The sequence below is a fragment of the Borostomias antarcticus genome (assembly GCF_949987555.1).
Source record: "Borostomias antarcticus genome assembly, chromosome: 3".
Taxonomy (NCBI): domain Eukaryota; kingdom Metazoa; phylum Chordata; class Actinopteri; order Stomiiformes; family Stomiidae; genus Borostomias; species Borostomias antarcticus.
Window position 1 is genome coordinate 27,569,573 of NC_140236.1, and position 18,252 is coordinate 27,587,824.

The following is an 18,252-nucleotide window of genomic DNA, read 5'->3' on the forward strand; positions in this document are numbered from 1 at the left end:
GGCTCTCATATTACCTTGGAAAATCGTTTTTTACTGTAGCTTTCTTAGAAGAGGGTGGGAATCAAGCATAGCTAAAGGAAACTCGTAACCCCCCCGGTTTGGATATAATAGAAAGGTGCCTCTACACTGGAAAACAGACATCACTGCCAATTATGATTAGCCGTGGTTGTGTGGACGCCTGCCGCTGATGAGGGTCAATGAGGAGCACTTAACTCAAGCTGAAAGGTCACAGCCTCGGATGGGCTTGGTTCTGGAACAATAACTTACAGCATACCATCCGGAAGAAGGCTGTTTGTGTAGCTATGCGTGGGTTACAACCCAGCTATTTAAGAATTTCACCATGGAATGGCCATCTGAATAAATTCCTTCTAACCTTTTGCCAGAAGAGTGCCTTTTAGACTTTTTTTTTTTTTTTTTAACTCTTAAAAAACTCTTGTGTTCTCTCTTCATCACTTCTGTTTCTATCTTCTGAGCACTCTGAACCTTTTCTTCCCGAGTTCAGAATCACAATTCAACTATTTTAACATGTTTTAATCAAAGTGTACGACTCCTGAACAGTGACCGGAGTCAATAGGCTCCTCTCTGTCTATTAGGGTGTGTGTGTGTGTGTGTGTACCCATCTATCTATCTATCTATTTTGGGCAGATACGGCAGCACGGATTGAGTGATCATACGATGGATATTACAGGGGTGTTATCTACCAAATGGCCTCGTCTCTTTGTATCTTCAGAAAGCAATGATTGGTTTAAAATCCAAACTGCTCCTGTCTGCCCTAAAAAGACTAAATTGGAAAGACCTATGAGAAAAGCCGTGGGATTTTCCCAAGGAATGAACAACAGCATCGCTGTGTCCGGACAGGCCAGTGACTTTCTCTTTTCTATTTTTGGTTCCCCAGGGTCCCTGAGAGCAACAGGATATGTTTTGCACTATCACTGCTCAATCTACTTTCCGTTATGGACTTCACACTTTGGCTACCGGTCATCAATTCATGAACGTCATGGATGGTCCGGATCTTACCATTTTTAGCAGTGTACTCAGTTCAGTCAGAATCCATTTATTGCCATTGTAGTTTTACAACATACTGTACAAGGACTTTGCTTTCAGACGTGATGCATAGCATTGAGACAACATTGGACAGGGTGCAGGGACGAGACAGGACAGTGCAAAGACAGAACAGCACAAAGGGCGAGGACAAAATGCTAGTGCAAAAAAAAGGATTAGCTACTGTAAGACATAAGAACAATAAAAAAGTAGTGCAGTCGGTGTATGGTGAGTATACAATGCATATGTGTGAGTGAGTGTGTGTGTGTGATGCGTGAATGCCGTGCGTCCTTTACATACAATCAGGTCATGTGCAAGGGCGTGTGTGTGTGTGGCATGATATGCGAGTGCGTGCATCCAACCTTTACATTACAGATTAGACATGAAAATAAAAAGGACAGGAGAATGAACAAACTGAACAAAGATAACTGAATAAATAGTAGGTTTATTTAATTTAGTTGCAGGATGTATTGTATGCACTGTAATAACACCCCTGTTTCAGTGCCCTGAAGAGATTTCATGTTTTACTGCGCTGACAATGTTTTCATCATTAATAGTAGATATAATCCTTGAAGGGTGAGTGGATCGCAGTTTCCATTCTATTCAACTCTGTCGTCAGACCAGGTGATCTCATAGTCTTTGAAGACTCCCTTCAGCTTCTCCACAGACACTGAGTGGTCTGCTTTGCCGTAGCCCTGAAAGAGATGGAAACATAAGCAAGGAAAATGCTAAGTGTATAGAGTCTATGCACTTGTATAGCTTCATTTGTTTACTAGGCACGTATGGCCACTTACTGTTGATTCTCCAAAGACCACAAGTTTCTTGTCTTTGCTGTTGTGCTCAATTTTCCCTCCTCCAAGACAGTTGCACTCCAATCCAAAAGCCTCTAAGGCAGGATTGACCTTGTCGAATATGTGTTCTGGATGAATGAGATTAACATGTACATAAATCAGTCAAAATGATTCGAGCAAAATGTCTATCTTTATTGTTTTATTATACAATCAAAAAGGGTAGGCTAACCCATTTGTACAAAGAACCCTCTCAAACAGTTCCATAGAACACTAAAGTCAGAAAGGGACATAGGGTTCCAAACGGCAATGATTCTTAAAATAGGCTAGTGTCTGAAATCTTTTTAGAGAGTTTCTCTATTGAAATGGTTCAATAAGCACCATTTCATTTGGTTATACTGTAGCCTATCTTTCGAACTCAAAACCTGATTTCAGTTTGTAAGCCTAACCTACTTTTTGCTCATTGTAGTCAAATGTCGGACTCGGATCATTAAGAACATCGCAGTAGCCCCTGTTGCCATCTGGTCGGATTTCAGGGAAATTAATTTTAGTCTTCACCAAATAGCCAACAGTAGCTGGCCGGTGCATCTGTCTCTGCATAGGCTAGCAGCGACCTCTTGTTGTTCCAACAGAGACTCATAACTAAACGCATCTTTCAATCGAAAGGCAAAACGTGTGGGACGGGGGACTTGATATGAAAGGCCCAAATGTAAACCACACGGTTAACTTACTGTGATACTTTACTTCACTCTTTGTGCCTCGCACTATATCTTTATGTTCAGTTCCATCTTTTACTTTTATCCTCACTAATATATACTTAAATGTCCCCTCTGGATCGATTTCAACGTCAGGGACTTTCGTCAATGCTTCTGCCATTGTGGCTTTGTGACAACTCGCACACCGTCTTAGCTTTGAACGGTTGAGCTCAATGCAGCGCTACAACCCTAAAAATGCCTTATCAGGTTAGGGGCGTGTCCGTACATTTAAAGGGATAGCTTTGTAAACAAAATAGTTATGTTTATGTTATAGTTATATGTTTCACGCATACTAATTTGACTAGGGTTCAGGCATACGCTGTTGCAGACGACATAGGACAGGGTGCAGGACAGGACAATGCAAAGACATGACAGTGCAAAACGGTACAAAAACAGTGCAACAAAATGCAGTGCAATGTACAAATTACAATATACAGTTAAAAATAAAAGTAAAGGGGGAGACACAATTACAGTAGCCTATATGATCTATATACAGAATGGGGTGTGGTGAGTGTGTGTACAGTGTGTGTGCAGAGTGTAGTGTGGTGGGTGAACGGTGTTGTGTGTGTGTACAGTGTGTGTGTGTGTACCGTTGAGGTGTGTGGAACAATCAGAGGCCGTGTGCAAGTGGTGCAGGGGGTATAGAGTCAGTGTGTGTGTGTGTGTGTGGGGGGGGGGACTTGAGCCTTATTTATGAGTCTGATGGTTGTTGGAAAGAAGCTGCTTTTGTGATGAGTGGACCCGGTCCCGATGGACCGCAGTCTCCTGCCAGAGGGGAGCGGGTCAAAGAGACCGTGACCGGGATGTGAGAGGTCAGTCGCAATCTTACCGGCCCGTTTTAGTCTCCTGGAGGAGTGCAGGTCCTTAAAATGTTGATTCAGACTAAATAGCCTACATGTTGAGTTTAGTCATGACTAGGCTACAATATCAGATAACAGACTCCCCTTTCTGCATTTTCAAATGAAGTTTCACTGCATCCAGGCTCTAAATTTGAATCAAAGCCTACACCAAATATCAATGTAGCTTATCTGGTCACTGCCTGGCTGAGAAGGATCTATAGAGCACCAGGACTTATTTTCTGTCACATTTTACAAAACCCAATGCCAGAGATACTGTAAAAGTATACAGAATCACATCCAGATGGTGAAGTAGGGGGTCCATGTTCATGATCAATCTACTGCCGTCTAGTGCTGGTGTGCAACCATATTGATGACTCCTGATTGGTCTAAATCTCACGCTACGGACGCGACATGGACACACATATCACATTAAGCTGCTGCATCGCTTATAAATATCTCTTTTAAAGATTTTTATCATGTGTGTCCAAACAAATCATGTTGCCTCCTGCCAGCATGTATGGTGTACAGGTGGTTCAACCCTCCCATTCTGAAGCTGGCCTTTTGATATAGTGGTGATGGGATCAGTTTGTAGGCTCTGTATTTCCGACATTTGGGGTGTAGTCCAAAATGGAAAAATGAATGGCAACAACAATCGACATCAGAAGCAACTAAGGGCTTCAACTTATCTTCATTTATGTAGGCTTTTAACTTTTAGAACAAAACATACTCTCTTGTGTGAGTCTCTGTTGTGTCTTTTTAAACACAACCCTCATTTTCTGCATTTTTCACAAATCCCATTCCCAATCCCATTTTTCCCCACAGGGATTTTGGACTAAACCCCAAATGTCGGGAATGCTAGCTTTTCTGTGTCACACTAGGTGCCTTTCCCAGCAAGGCACTAATAGTGAGAGGAAATATTTGTCTGAAGTGTAGGCGCAAACATCCACTCAGTTTCCTGTGCATGTAAGCTCCCCTGACCGCATGATCTGGCCATGTTGATGAGATAACAACCTGTATTACACTGGCAGTTCAACACTATTAAAGATTAATCGTTTTTATTTTCAAAAATGCAATGTACAACATACATTGAACACAACACAGTGCAAGGACATAATAAACCAAAACATACATTTTCCAATACTTAACATCAGCCTCCTCACAGAGATATGCAACAATGAATAAGAAATTAAATGGAAGAAATATTTGCAGTGGGACAAAACTTAAATAATAATAAATAAAAAATTAAAATATATATATATATATATATATTTTTTTTTTTTTTTTATTAACTAACCCTATACAATACATGGGAGAGACCAGATATATTATGCATAAAAGGTCGGGAGCGAGGTCTACCCCTTCTATCAGGGTCCTTTAATGTGGATTTCCCAATTATTCTTTTTCAGCAGGAACAGGTCTACCTTATTCATAGGTCTGACCAGGAACAGGTCTTCCTTATTCATAGGTCTGACCAGGTACAGGGCTACCTTATTCATAGGTCTGAAAGACAGCTTTTCCAGAGCTGTGAGATGACCAAGCTGACTAAACCATAAGTTCACAGCTAGAGCATCAGGCACCTTCCATTCACACATTATTAATTTGCCACCCAGCACAAGGGCTGTTTAAATCCACTCTGCATCTGAGGAACTTCTATGATCGGGATTTCCAACTTGATGGGAGTTTTTGAGGGTCATGGCCAAGGTCACTCTATTGATTTAAACTAGCAGATCAAACAGGAAGGATCTGATCACTTTTGGGAATGCAGGCAGGCGCCAGACACCTACTGCTGTTTTTTTCTCTTTCCTTCATGCAAACTTGTCTTTCCTGATGCAGGATGTGGGAGGAGGAGGTGTTAACTGTTTGTCCATCTGCATTTCTTTATTCTTTTGTTGCAAACTGATATCTGACACGAGAATTCAATTAAAGGAATAAAATCAAAATCCCAAATGCCAAAAGTTCACTTTCATAAAATCCATTGATTTCATACAACTTTGTACACTTTCTTTGGGGTACGAGGAATCAGTCCCAATAACTCAATTCAACTATTATACAGTAGCAATACTGCACACTTTTACTCACAAATATCTTTCAACTATTACTTCAATCTGACATAAACTGAGTCCCCTAAAGCTCAGTTGAGTAGACTGAGGCAAGTTTGGCTTATAAACCTAACACTTTCTCTATACAAAGATGAATAATATTCAAGCTCAAGATCAAGGTGGTTAATGTTCGGTGAATGCATTCTCCCTAAATACTATCGAAAAAATATACACAATATACCTGTGTGCATTTTTCAGGAGAGAGGTTGTAGTTTGGCTACAAGATCAAACGTCACACTCCACTTCCTGGCAGTGTTGGCTTTCTCCAGACCAAGACAATGGGATCCAGACATTTAAAGAGAAAAGGAAAAAGTTTCCAGGGGGAAAATCCAAAGTAATGCGCAGCCGCTTAATGATTCCAGGAAAGGTGGGCATGGTCCTATAGCGCTTAAAAGAGCTGAGCACTGAGCAGCACTTCATTTCATCTGCTGGATAAGACAAGACGCATACCTATACAGATAACTGAATTGCTCTCTGCAAGGCTCAATATACTAACAATGGTAATTCACAGTCAGTTATTGTATCAATTGATATGCATTTGTGTATCAGTTAAGTCAATTTTGAGACAGCAAATGTATTTCTTACTTGTCCGTACTCCAGAGTTGTAAAGTATGAGTTCTCAAAAATGTTTCTGTGTCTGCAGGAGTTTTGCATCAGATTTCAGCAAGCCCTTGGAGCTAGGACCTCTACCTCATTGATCTCCCTCGCCATCCTTTACTCAGGTAAGGAACTCTAATGAGGTTAACCATTTTTTGCTTGTTTTCTGTTTTTCCTATATTATCTTTGATATGTTCTAATTTCAACAACATGCATTATTTTTATTATTCCTCAGTGCTGGGCATGTTGACTCGTGTGGAAGGCTGGTCCTACCATTACTCCAACACCACCATGGACTGGGCCAAAGCTCGAAAATGGTGCCAGGAGAGCTATACTGACATGGTGGCCATCCAGAACAAAGCCGAGATCGAGTATCTCACCACCACGCTGCCCAGGAAGCAGAGAGGACCGGGGTCCGAGTACTACTGGATTGGGATTCGCAAGCGGGAGGGGGTCTGGACCTGGGTAGGAACCAACAAGGCTCTAACGGCTGAGAGTAACTGGGCCCATCTGGAACCCAACAACGGGAGGAACAATGAGGACTGTGTGGAGATCTACATCAAGAGGACAAAAGAGAACGGCATGTGGAACGATGCGTCGTGTGATATGAAGAAGAGGCCTCTGTGTTACACAGGTGAGGTGGGGCTCAAACCTGGCTGGGTGATGAGGATCTAAGGGGGTGTAGAACAAACCCACTTTACCTCCTGAGACACAGCTTGGTCACTCTATTACAGTTAATGAGCTTGGTCACTCTATTACAGTTAATGAGCTTGGTCACTCTATTATTGTTAATGAGCTTGGTCACTCTATTACTGTTAATGATGATTGCACATTTACCGTTTCAGTACTCAGAATGATGTAGTTTTTGGTCTTTTGATGTAAATTTGTAAACTGAGAGCATAAGTTGGGTGCCTTTGCCAATGAAGTGTAATTTCTCTGGTGTCCAGCTTCATGTGCGAGAGACTCTTGTTCCCATGGAGAATGTGTGGAAGAGATTAACAGCCACAGGTGTGAATGCTTCGAAGGTTTCATGGGAGAAAAGTGTGAACATGGTAAGAATGCACGGTGATATATTTCAAACACACTACATTTATAAATTCTTACATGCAATTTTACATTTAACACCTTTTTCTTCATTTGCAGCTGTTCAGTGTAATGAGCAGGAGGTCACGGTTCCTGATAAAGCTAGCCATAAATGCTCTCACCCCTACGGACATTTCTCCTACAACTCCACATGCCAGTACTCCTGTGAGGAGGGCTACCAGCTGAGCAGCTCTGGGACCATGAGATGCACCGCCTCTGGAGCGTGGTCACAACAACCTCCCACCTGTGAACGTGAGTCCGCAGCCTTTATACCACTATTTGAGTGAAGCACGGTATAATCACTGCAATTGTCCAAAAATGGCTTGTTTCCAAGATATTTCTTGTCTTGAAAAGTAAATAATCCATGCATAATATTTTGTGTATTGATCCTCCTCCTCAGTGATGTCATGCCCTGAGCTGTACAGACCTGTGAATGGTTCTATGGACTGCCACCATCCCCTGAGCTCCTTCAGCTACCTGTCCACCTGTGGGTTTACCTGTGAGGAGGGTTATGAGCTGATAGCCCCAGACTCTACCAGCCTGCAGTGTGTAGCCTCGGGACATTGGAACGCCTCTCAGCCACAGTGTGCAGGTAGGACCCTGGATCCCTTTGTTAAAAGACCTCAACACTTTTTATATTTGGAACTGAAACCATTGTAATTATTAGAAATGACATAGCAGAGGTTGGGATGTATTCTATTCAAATATCAACGTTTTGCTATTAGGCTCGTGTGTAATGGTGCGTTCAAGACAACTCGGGACTCGGGAATTCCCAAGTTGGGAATCCCAACCCCCGACGTCATTGCATTCATGACGATTTTAACTCGAAAAAAAAAGTAACGTAACTAGCTAATGTTAGCTAGCAAAACAGCTGGCTAGCTAATTTCGCCGGTAAAATAGCTGTTAAAGTCCACACATTGCTATAATCAGAGAGAGATATATAGAATACAAACATATATTGCATAATCACACATCAAATTACATGTTAAAACGTCAACAAACACTTTATAATAAATAAATTCTTAAAGTCAATGTTATATGCTGCCATGTTGTGACGTCAACTCAGGGCTCAAAATGATACCCGAGTTCCCGACTTGTTATCCCGAGTTGGATGAGCATTCAATTTGTTTTTCACAAGTTGGAGGTCAGGAATTCCAGAGTTGTCTTGAACTCACCATTAAATCATCACACATAATAGCAATTGAACAGAAGAGCTTGAGGCACTGACATTGTACTCCCTGTTCTCTCTCTGTCCCACTGCCGCTGTTGTTTTTGTTGATTTCAAACATTACATTTCTAAATTCATACATATAATTAAATTTATTTGTTTGGCTTTTGTTTGGTTTTAGTAAATTTGTAAATTGTAACTTGTACATTTGGAATTGAGCATTAGAGTTCATCTGTAGCATAATCTTGGAGCCGGCAGCGACATTTCACAGTGACACCGTACATTACATGTGACAAATAAAATAATCTTGAATCTTGGTTTGCAGTTGTTCAGTGTAAAGAAGAGGAGGTCACGGTTCCTGATAAAGCTAGCCATGAATGCCTTCACCCCTACGGACACTTCTCCTACAACTCCACATGCCAGTACTCCTGTGAGGAGGGCTACCAGCTGAGCAGCTCTGGGACCATGAGATGCACCGCCTCTGGAGCGTGGTCACAACAACCTCCCACCTGTGAACGTGAGTCTGCAGCCTTTATACCATTATTTGAGTGAAGCACGGTATAATCACTGCAATTGTCCAAAAATGGCTTGTTTCCAAGATTATTTTTTTTTAATCTTGAAAAGGCTCTAAAGAATCCATGCGTAATATTTTGTGTATTGATCCTCCTCCTCAGTGATGTCATGCCCTGAGCTGTACAGACCTGTGAATGGTTCTATGGACTGCCACCATCCCCTGAGCTCCTTCAGCTACCTGTCCACCTGTGGGTTTACCTGTGAGGAGGGTTATGAGCTGGTAGCCCCAGACTCTACCAGCCTGCAGTGTGGAGCCTCGGGACATTGGAACGCCTCTCAGCCACAGTGTGCAGGTAGGACCCTGGATCCCTTTGTTAAAAGACCTCAACACTTTTTATATTTGGAACTGAAACCATTGTAGTTATTAGAAATGACATAGCAGAGGTTGAGATGTATTCTATTCAAATATCAACATTTTGCATATTAGGCTCGTGTGTAATGGTGCGTTCAAGACAACTCGCAAGTTGGGAATCCCAGCCCCTGACGTAATTGCATTCATGACGATTTTAACTCAGAAGAAAAAAGTAACGTAACTAGCTAATTTTAGCTACGTTAGCTAACGTTAGCTAGCATAACAGCTGGCTAGCTAATTTCGCCGGTAAAATAGCTGTGAAAGTCCACACATTGCTATAATCAGAGAGATATATAGAATACAAACATATATTGCACAATTACACGTTAAAATGTCAACAAACACTTTATAATAAATACATTCTTATAGTCAACGTTATATATATGCTGCCATGTTGTGACGTCAACTCTGGGCTCAAAATGATACCCGAGTTCCCGACTTGTTATCCCGATTTGGACAAGCGTTCAATTCGTTTTTCACAAGTTGGAGGTCGGGAATTCCAGAGTTGTCTTGAACGCACCATTAAATCATCACACATAATAGCAATTGAACAGAAGAGCTTGAGGCACTGACATTGTACTCCCTATTCTCTCTGTCCCGCTGCCTCTGTTGTTTTTGTTGATTTCAAACACACTACATTTATAAATTCTTACATGTAATTGAATTCATTTGTTTGGCTTTTGTTTGGTTTTAGTAAATTTGTATGTGTAACTTGTACATTTGGAATTGAGTATTAGAGTTCATCTGTAGCATAATCTTGGAGCCAGCAGCGATATTTCACAGTGACACCGTACATTACATGTGACAAATAAAATAATCTTGAATCTTGGTTTGCAGTTGTTCAGTGTAAAGAAGAGGAGGTCACGGTTCCTGATAAAGCTAGCCATGAATGCCTTCACCCCTACGGACACTTCTCCTACAACTCCACATGCCAGTACTCCTGTGAGGAGGGCTACCAGCTGAGCAGCTCTGGGACCATGAGATGCACCGCCTCTGGAGCGTGGTCACAACAACCTCCCACCTGTGAACGTGAGTCCGCAGCCTTTATACCACTATTTGAGTGAAGCACGGTATAATCACTGCAATTGTCCAAAAATGGCTTGTTTCCAAGATATTTCTTATCTTGACAAGGCTCTAAATAATCCATGCGTAATATTTTGTGTATTGATCCTCCTCCACAGTGATGTCATGCCCTGAGCTGTACAGACCTGTGAATGGTTCTATGGACTGCCACCATCCCCTGAGCTCCTTCAGCTACCTGTCCACCTGTGGGTTTACCTGTGAGGAGGGTTATGAGCTGGTAGCCCCAGACTCCACCAGCCTGCAGTGTGGAGCCTCGGGACATTGGAACGCCTCTCAGCCACAGTGTGCAGGTAGGACCCTGGATCCCTTTGTTAAAAGACCTCAACACTTTTTATATTTGGAACTGAAACCATTGTAGTTATTAGAAATGACATAGCAGAGGTTGGGATGTATTCTATTCAAATATCAACGTTTTGCTATTAGGCTCGTGTGTAATGGTGCGTTCAAGACAACTCGGGACTCGGGAATTCCCAAGTTGGGAATCCCAACCCCCGACGTCATTGCATTCATGACGATTTTAACTCGGGAGAAAAAAGTAACGTAACTAGGTAATGTTAGCTACGTTAGCTAACGTTAGCTAGCAAAACAGCTGGCTAGCTAATTTCGCCAGTAAAATAACTGTTAAAGTCCACACATTGCTATAATCAGAGTGATATATAGAATACAAACATATATTGCACAATTATACATCAAATTACAAGTTAAAACGTCAACAAACACTTTATAATAAATACATTCTTATAGTCAATGTTATATGCTGCCATGTTGTGACGTCAACTCGGGGCTCAAAATGATACCCGAGTTCCCGACTTGTTATCCCGATATGGACAAGCGTTCAATTCGTTTTTCACAAGTTGGAGGTTGGGAATTCCCGAGTTGTCTTGAATGCACCATTAAATCATCTCACATAATAGCAATTGAACAGAAGAGCTTGAGGCACAGACATTGTACTCTCTATTCTCTCTGTCCCGCTGCCTCTGTTGTTTTTGTTGATTTCAAACACACTACATTTATAAATTCTTACATGTAATTTAATTTATTTGTTTGGCTTTTGTTTGGTTTTAGTAAATTTGTAAATTGTAACTTGTACATTTGAAATTGAGTATTAGAGTTCATCTGTAGCATAATCTTGGAGCCGGCAGCGACATTTCCCAGTGTACATTACATGTGACAAATAAAATAATCTTGAATCTTGGTTTGCAGTTGTTCAGTGTAAAGAAGAGGAGGTCACGGTTCCTGATAAAGCTAGCCATGAATGCTCTCACCCCTACGGACACTTCTCCTACAACTCCACATGCCAGTACTCCTGTGAGGAGGGCTACCAGCTGAGCAGCTCTGGGACCATGAGATGCACCGCCTCTGGAGCGTGGTCACAACAACCTCCCACCTGTGAACGTGAGTCCGCAGCCTTTATACCACTATTTGAGTGAAACACGGTATAATCACTGCAATTGTCCAAAAATGGCTTGTTTCCAAGATATTTCTTATCTTGACAAGGCTCTAAATAATCCATGCGTAATATTTTGTGTATTGATCCTCCTCCACAGTGATGTCATGCCCTGAGCTGTACAGACCTGTGAATGGTTCTATGGACTGCCACCATCCCCTGAGCTCCTTCAGCTACCTGTCCACCTGTGGGTTTACCTGTGAGGAGGGTTATGAGCTGGTAGCCCCAGACTCTACCAGCCTGCAGTGTGGAGCCTCGGGACATTGGAACGCCTCTCAGCCACAGTGTGCAGGTAGGACCCTTGATCCCTTTGTTAAAAGACCTCAACACTTTTTATATTTGGAACTGAAACCATTGTAGTTATTAGAAATGACATAGCAGAGGTTGGGATGTATTCTATTCAAATATCAACGTTTTGCTATTAGGCTCGTGTGTAATGGTGCGTTCAAGACAACTCGGGACTCGGGAATTCCCAAGTTGGGAATCCCAACCCCCGACGTCATTGCATTCATGACGATTTTAACTCGGGAGAAAAAAGTAACGTAACTAGGTAATGTTAGCTACGTTAGCTAACGTTAGCTAGCAAAACAGCTGGCTAGCTAATTTCGCCAGTAAAATAACTGTTAAAGTCCACACATTGCTATAATCAGAGTGATATATAGAATACAAACATATATTGCACAATTATACATCAAATTACACGTTAAAACGTCAACAAACACTTTATAATAAATACATTCTTATAGTCAATGTTATATGCTGCCATGTTGTGACGTCAACTCGGGGCTCAAAATGATACCCGAGTTCCCGACTTGTTATCCCGATATGGACAAGCGTTCAATTCGTTTTTCACAAGTTGGAGGTTGGGAATTCCCGAGTTGTCTTGAATGCACCATTAAATCATCTCACATAATAGCAATTGAACAGAAGAGCTTGAGGCACAGACATTGTACTCTCTATTCTCTCTGTCCCGCTGCCTCTGTTGTTTTTGTTGATTTCAAACACACTACATTTATAAATTCTTACATGTAATTTAATTTATTTGTTTGGCTTTTGTTTGGTTTTAGTAAATTTGTAAATTGTAACTTGTACATTTGGAATTGAGTATTAGAGTTCATCTGTACCATAATCTTGGAGCCGGCAGCGACATTTCCCAGTGACACCGTACATTACATGTGACAAATAAAATAATCTTGAATCTTGGTTTGCAGTTGTTCAGTGTAAAGAAGAGGAGGTCACGGTTCCTGATAAAGCTAGCCATGAATGCTCTCACCCCTACGGACACTTCTCCTACAACTCCACATGCCAGTACTCCTGTGAGGAGGGCTACCAGCTGAGCAGCTCTGGGACCATGAGATGCACCGCCTCTGGAGCGTGGTCACAACAACCTCCCACCTGTGAACGTGAGTCTGCAGCCTTTATACCATTATTTGAGTGAAGCACGGTATAATCACTGCAATTGTCCAAAAATGGCTTGTTTCCAAGATTATTATTTTTTATCTTGAAAAGGCTCTAAAGAATCCATGCGTAATATTTTGTGTATTGATCCTCCTCCTCAGTGATGTCATGCCCTGAGCTGTACAGACCTGTGAATGGTTCTATGGACTGCCACCATCCCCTGAGCTCCTTCAGCTACCTGTCCACCTGTGGGTTTACCTGTGAGGAGGGTTATGAGCTGGTAGCCCCAGACTCTACCAGCCTGCAGTGTGGAGCCTCGGGACATTGGAACGCCTCTCAGCCACAGTGTGCAGGTAGGACCCTGGATCCCTTTGTTAAAAGACCTCAACACTTTTTATATTTGGAACTGAAACCATTGTAGTTATTAGAAATGACATAGCAGAGGTTGGGATGTATTGTATTCAAATATCAACATTTTGCATATTAGGCTCGTGTGTAATGTTGCGTTCAAAACAATTTGGGACTCGGGAATTCCCAAGTTGGGAATCCCAACCCCCGACGTCATTGCATTCATGACGATTTTAACTCAGGAGAAAAAAGTAACTAACTAGCTAACGTTAGCTATCAAAACCGCTGGCTAGCTAATTTCACCAGTAAAATAGCTGTTAAAGTCCACACATTGCTATAATTAGAGAGAGATATCTAGAATACAAACATACATTGCACAATTACACATCAAATTACATGTTAAAACGTCAACAAACACTTTATGATAATTAAATTCTTATAGTCAATGTTATATGCCGCCATGTTGTGACGTCAACTCGGGGCTCAAAATGAACAGAAGAGCTTGAGGCACTGACATTGTACTCCCTGTTCTCTCTCTGTTCCACTGCCGCTGTTGTTTTTTATTTTATTTCAAACACTACATTTCTAAATTCATTCAATTTAATTGATTTGTTTGGCTTTTGTTTGGTTTTAGTAAATTTGTAAATTGTAACTTGTATATTTGGAATTGAGCATTAGAGTTCCTCTGTAGCATAATATTCGAGCCGGCAGCAACATTTCACTGTGACACCGTACATTACATGTGACAAATAAAATAATCTTGAATCTTGGTTTGCAGTTGTTCAGTGTAAAGAAGAGGAGGTCACGGTTCCTGATAAAGCTAGCCATGAATGCCTTCACCCCTACGGACACTTCTCCTACAACTCCACATGCCAGTACTCCTGTGAGGAGGGCTACCAGCTGAGCAGCTCTGGGACCATGAGATGCACCGCCTCTGGAGCGTGGTCACAACAACCTCCCACCTGTGAACGTGAGTCTGCAGCCTTTATACCATTATTTGAGTGAAGCACGGTATAATCACTGCAATTGTCCAAAAACCCTCTTACAATTGATTATAAGCTGTCTAGTCATCAGCCACACTGTGCTGGTATTTCCCTGGAGACTTTTGTACCTCAACACTTTTTGCATTTGGAATTGAAGCCATTGTAGTTATTAGAATTTCTTGACATGGCAAAGGTTGGGATGGATTTGTATTCAAATATTCATGTTTTGCTATTAGGTTTGTGTGTTAAATAATATCACGTTGCATCATATCACGTAATTGCAATTGAACAGAAAAGCTTGAGGCATTGACATGGTTGTATTCCCTGTTCTTTCTCCGTCCGGCTGCAGCTGTTCAATGCCAGACTCTGCAGGCACTCGAGAACGGAACGGTCACCTGTGGAGCCGACCGGGACCTGCGGTTCAGCTACGGACACAGCTGCAGCTTTAGCTGTGAAGAGGGCTTCCGTCTACAGGGGGCCAGCACGGTGACATGCACCGCCACCGCTGCATGGAATGAGGAGACGCCACACTGTGAAGGCAAGGACACCTCTCTGACTTCATGTAAACATCTTGAATGAACATAGGCCTTTACATTTGCGAATTTCAATTGTTACATGATTTAATTGTAGCCTACTAATCCTCTCGTCTAATGCTACTTAGATGTTTTAGTGTTTCTCTCTCAGATAGGATGCTAAACTCAATTTCTCTAAAATCTAAACTATTATTTCGATTGTATCCTCTGTCTCTGTAGCAGTGAGATGCTCCTGGCTCCAGGCTCCAGATAACGGTGCAATCAACTGCTCTCACCAAGACTTTGATGAGCTTGTATTCGGCTCACGATGCTCCTTCACATGCGATCCAGGATTCACTCTACAACACGGTCACGAAGAAATTAGCTGCGATCACCATGGCAACTGGACCGGAGAGGTGCCCAACTGCCAAGGTAGCCTATATGATGGACGAGTTGTCGTGTCAAAACATCAAAAAATTGTTTCAAAGTTCTTTCAGATGTGTAATTGTTTTTCTGTCCGTTCCCTCAGTTGATGAGACTCTGCTCAGCCCCACTACCATGGGCCTAGCAGCAGGGGGCGCTGTGTCATCGTCGGGTCTGTTACTCGCACTGCTGTGGTTGATGAAGCGACTCAGGCAGAAAAGTAAGCACACAGACCTCACTCCCACAAAAATTGTATTCACATTTCATTTATTTATTACATGGCTACAATAATCAATGTGCCCTTTTTTGTTTACCCCACCAGGTAACAAGTTTAAACTCAATAGGTGAGTTCAATGTTTGTTGATCTTTCTAAAAATGCATCTAAATTGTCTGTTTATAATAATGTTTAACTGGGCTCAACAGTGATACTTATCCATGTCTCTTTTCCGGCATCTTTCAGTTCAATAGACACAGACGAACAACCACAGCTTTACAAGCTATACACCAGCTGTGACAGCCTTATATAGAGACCAGCACCAGATCAGGGGTGTTGAGGAGGAGAATGTTCAGCTGGAGAAGATGACAGCCCTACCAGAGGGCCCTACCAGACCTACCAACACAAACAGACTGGATCTGTTATGGAGTGTTTTTTTTTATGTTGGCCTGACACTGAGTGATACCAGTAGTAGGCCTACATATTCATACTGTGAATAACGTGAATGAATCTGCTGTGACATGCATTCTTGTCATCAGGCTACTTTAAATATTCATTGAGGTGTATATATATTGATACTGCACATTTTGTTTGCATTATTGTGATTTTTTTTTATCATTGTGAATAGCATTTCAGCATTTGAGTTTTATATATATTTATTTATTATATAATATTTATTTCAAAGCCTCTGTCTCTGTGTTTTAGTTGCCAATCCACATAGTATGCAAAAAATGAATAAAGTTTTGAATACAACTATGTCTTGCTGTTATCTATACTTCAATGCCATGTTTATTTCAACAGAGCATTTCATACTTTGGTGAACCACTCCTCCATTGGAGATTTCGTCCTCCAATGTAAAATAACAGCAATGGGTTCTACGTTTACTCCAGAATATGCACATTCAATGCGGTTATTTTTTAACACTAACAGAAACCCCTTCCTCCATAAAATCCTCAAATGGTGTTTAGTTAATGTATTTTGCATTTTCCAAGGTACTAGCAATGAGTTGGAGCATTTTGTTAATCTCCTCAATGATATGAATCCAGACCTTGAGATTTTAATTGAATATGATCATAAACCTAAGTCTTTTTGGGATATTTGTAGATTGAATTAAGCAATGGCAGACTCATCACTACCCTTTATCAAAAAGAAACAGATAGTCCCATAACCAGCAGTGCTCATCTCAGAGCTTTAAAACATGGTTTACCCAAGAGTCAGTATAGGCTCAGACACCTGTCGTTTGCCCCGCAGTGGTGGAACGAACTGCCCACTGACGTTAGGACAGCAGAGTCGCTGCCCATCTTTTATCGCAGGCTCAAAACGAATCTCTTCAAGAAGTACTACGATAATACCTTAGGCACCTATTGTATTTTAGATTGCTATTCTTGCACTTTGCCTTCAGCACTAGATTATGCTCTTAGTCACTTGTTTTCAAAAGAAGATGCACTTGTGAGTTCTGGCAAGTAGTACATTGGCTTTTCCTACGTTAAATGCAATTATTGTTAGTCGCTTGGGATAAAAGTGACTGCTAAATGACTGTAATGTAATGTAATGTTCTAATGGGGAAATCCCTGATAAAGCTGCTGCAATGACAAATAAAAAGACAGAGATTCTGACCTTTGTCTCCTGTATCACCATGTACACCTCAGGCCTACTGTACATGTACATCCCCAAGAACACCATTCTAAAACACTGGCCTATTTGACCTCTGACCCAGCATTTTAAGGACCCTACCCTTCCTCTTTGTCTAAAGTAAAGGTCCTAATTTACACGACAAGTTGGTGCAGGCCAACATCAAGGCAGGTCCGAAACAAACCTTTTTAGCTCCTCTAAATCCAGCCAGTTTGGGACACCTCAGTGGTCAGGTGGGGGTGCACCTCTCAACACCGCACACAATAATGGGCTCCACACTGTCAGCGTGGCCTTTCTCTCGCTCTTTTAGGACCTATTCCTGTTTGTATGACCTGTGACCCAGGTCTGGGTCATTTCCACATACAAATCTCTGACCGGGGTCAGTGTGCAGAATGCTCGGAGGTGCTTTGAAGGCTGTCATAAAAACGTCTGTAGCTGTGGCACCGCGCTCCACAGTAGAGCCAGACTATTGTTTGTTTCCCTGAGCTGAACATGTTTGTGTCAGCAACATGGAGGTGACAGATACTTATGTTGTGTTTCACCTCAGGGTGAAGAAGTTCCCACCAGCAACTCTTCGGACTGTGATGCTGTACTCTGGGTGTTCATGTACATTGCATTCTTATCTGGGGGATATCATGACATTGCAATTATAACAGCCTGAAATTGAAATAGCTTACATACAATGGCCGGGTTTCCCGAACGAGTTAAGAAGCACTTAACTCCAAAGTGCTTCTTAACTTTCATACAAAGGGTTGCTTAAGAAGGGTTCCTTAAGAAGGTTCTTTATCGGGAAACGTTTTGTTTTCATTCGTGGATCTGGCCCATGATTTGGATCTGTTCCAAAATTGAATGGGTTCTAAGATGGCCCATGATACACCCCTTCAGTGAGTTTCATATAAATCGGTTTGGTAGTTTTT

The 18,252-nt window shown here is 41.8% G+C and overlaps 2 protein-coding genes across 2 annotated transcripts; one reads left to right on the forward strand and one right to left on the reverse strand.

The window, feature by feature from the left end:
- Positions 1 to 1,596: 1,596 nt before the first annotated feature.
- On the reverse strand, positions 1,597 to 2,723 carry LOC311307154 (14 kDa phosphohistidine phosphatase). The gene is made up of 3 exons (XM_084435956.1): positions 2,561 to 2,723; positions 1,836 to 1,960; positions 1,597 to 1,736 (listed from the first exon to the last, which is right to left on the reverse strand). Exons 1-3 carry the CDS (start codon positions 2,703 to 2,705, stop codon positions 1,641 to 1,643), a joined length of 366 nt encoding a protein of 121 aa, XP_084292082.1. The 5' UTR covers positions 2,706 to 2,723; the 3' UTR covers positions 1,597 to 1,640.
- Positions 2,724 to 6,362: 3,639 nt separating this feature from the next.
- On the forward strand, positions 6,363 to 17,673 carry sele (selectin E; the record flags this gene model as incomplete). Its single annotated transcript, XM_084436096.1, has 15 exons — positions 6,363 to 6,753; positions 7,067 to 7,171; positions 8,696 to 8,887; positions 9,045 to 9,236; positions 10,133 to 10,324; positions 10,477 to 10,668; positions 11,582 to 11,773; positions 11,926 to 12,117; positions 13,037 to 13,228; positions 13,385 to 13,576; positions 14,350 to 14,541; positions 14,904 to 15,092; positions 15,596 to 15,709; positions 15,812 to 15,833; positions 17,646 to 17,673. 15 exons carry the CDS (start codon positions 6,363 to 6,365, stop codon positions 17,671 to 17,673), a joined length of 2,577 nt encoding a protein of 858 aa, XP_084292222.1.
- Between the last annotated feature and the right edge of the window lie 579 nt (positions 17,674 to 18,252).

Coding starts and splice junctions, on each gene's coding strand:
- LOC311307154 (XM_084435956.1), bottom strand. CDS start 2,705: ATGGCAGAAGCATTGACGAAAGTCCCTGACGTTGAAATCGATCCAGAG. Junction 1,961..2,560: donor GAGTGAAGTAAAGTATCACA/GTAAGTTAACCG, acceptor TCATTCATCCAG/AACACATATTCGACAAGGTC. Junction 1,737..1,835: donor TGGTCTTTGGAGAATCAACA/GTAAGTGGCCAT, acceptor CATCTCTTTCAG/GGCTACGGCAAAGCAGACCA.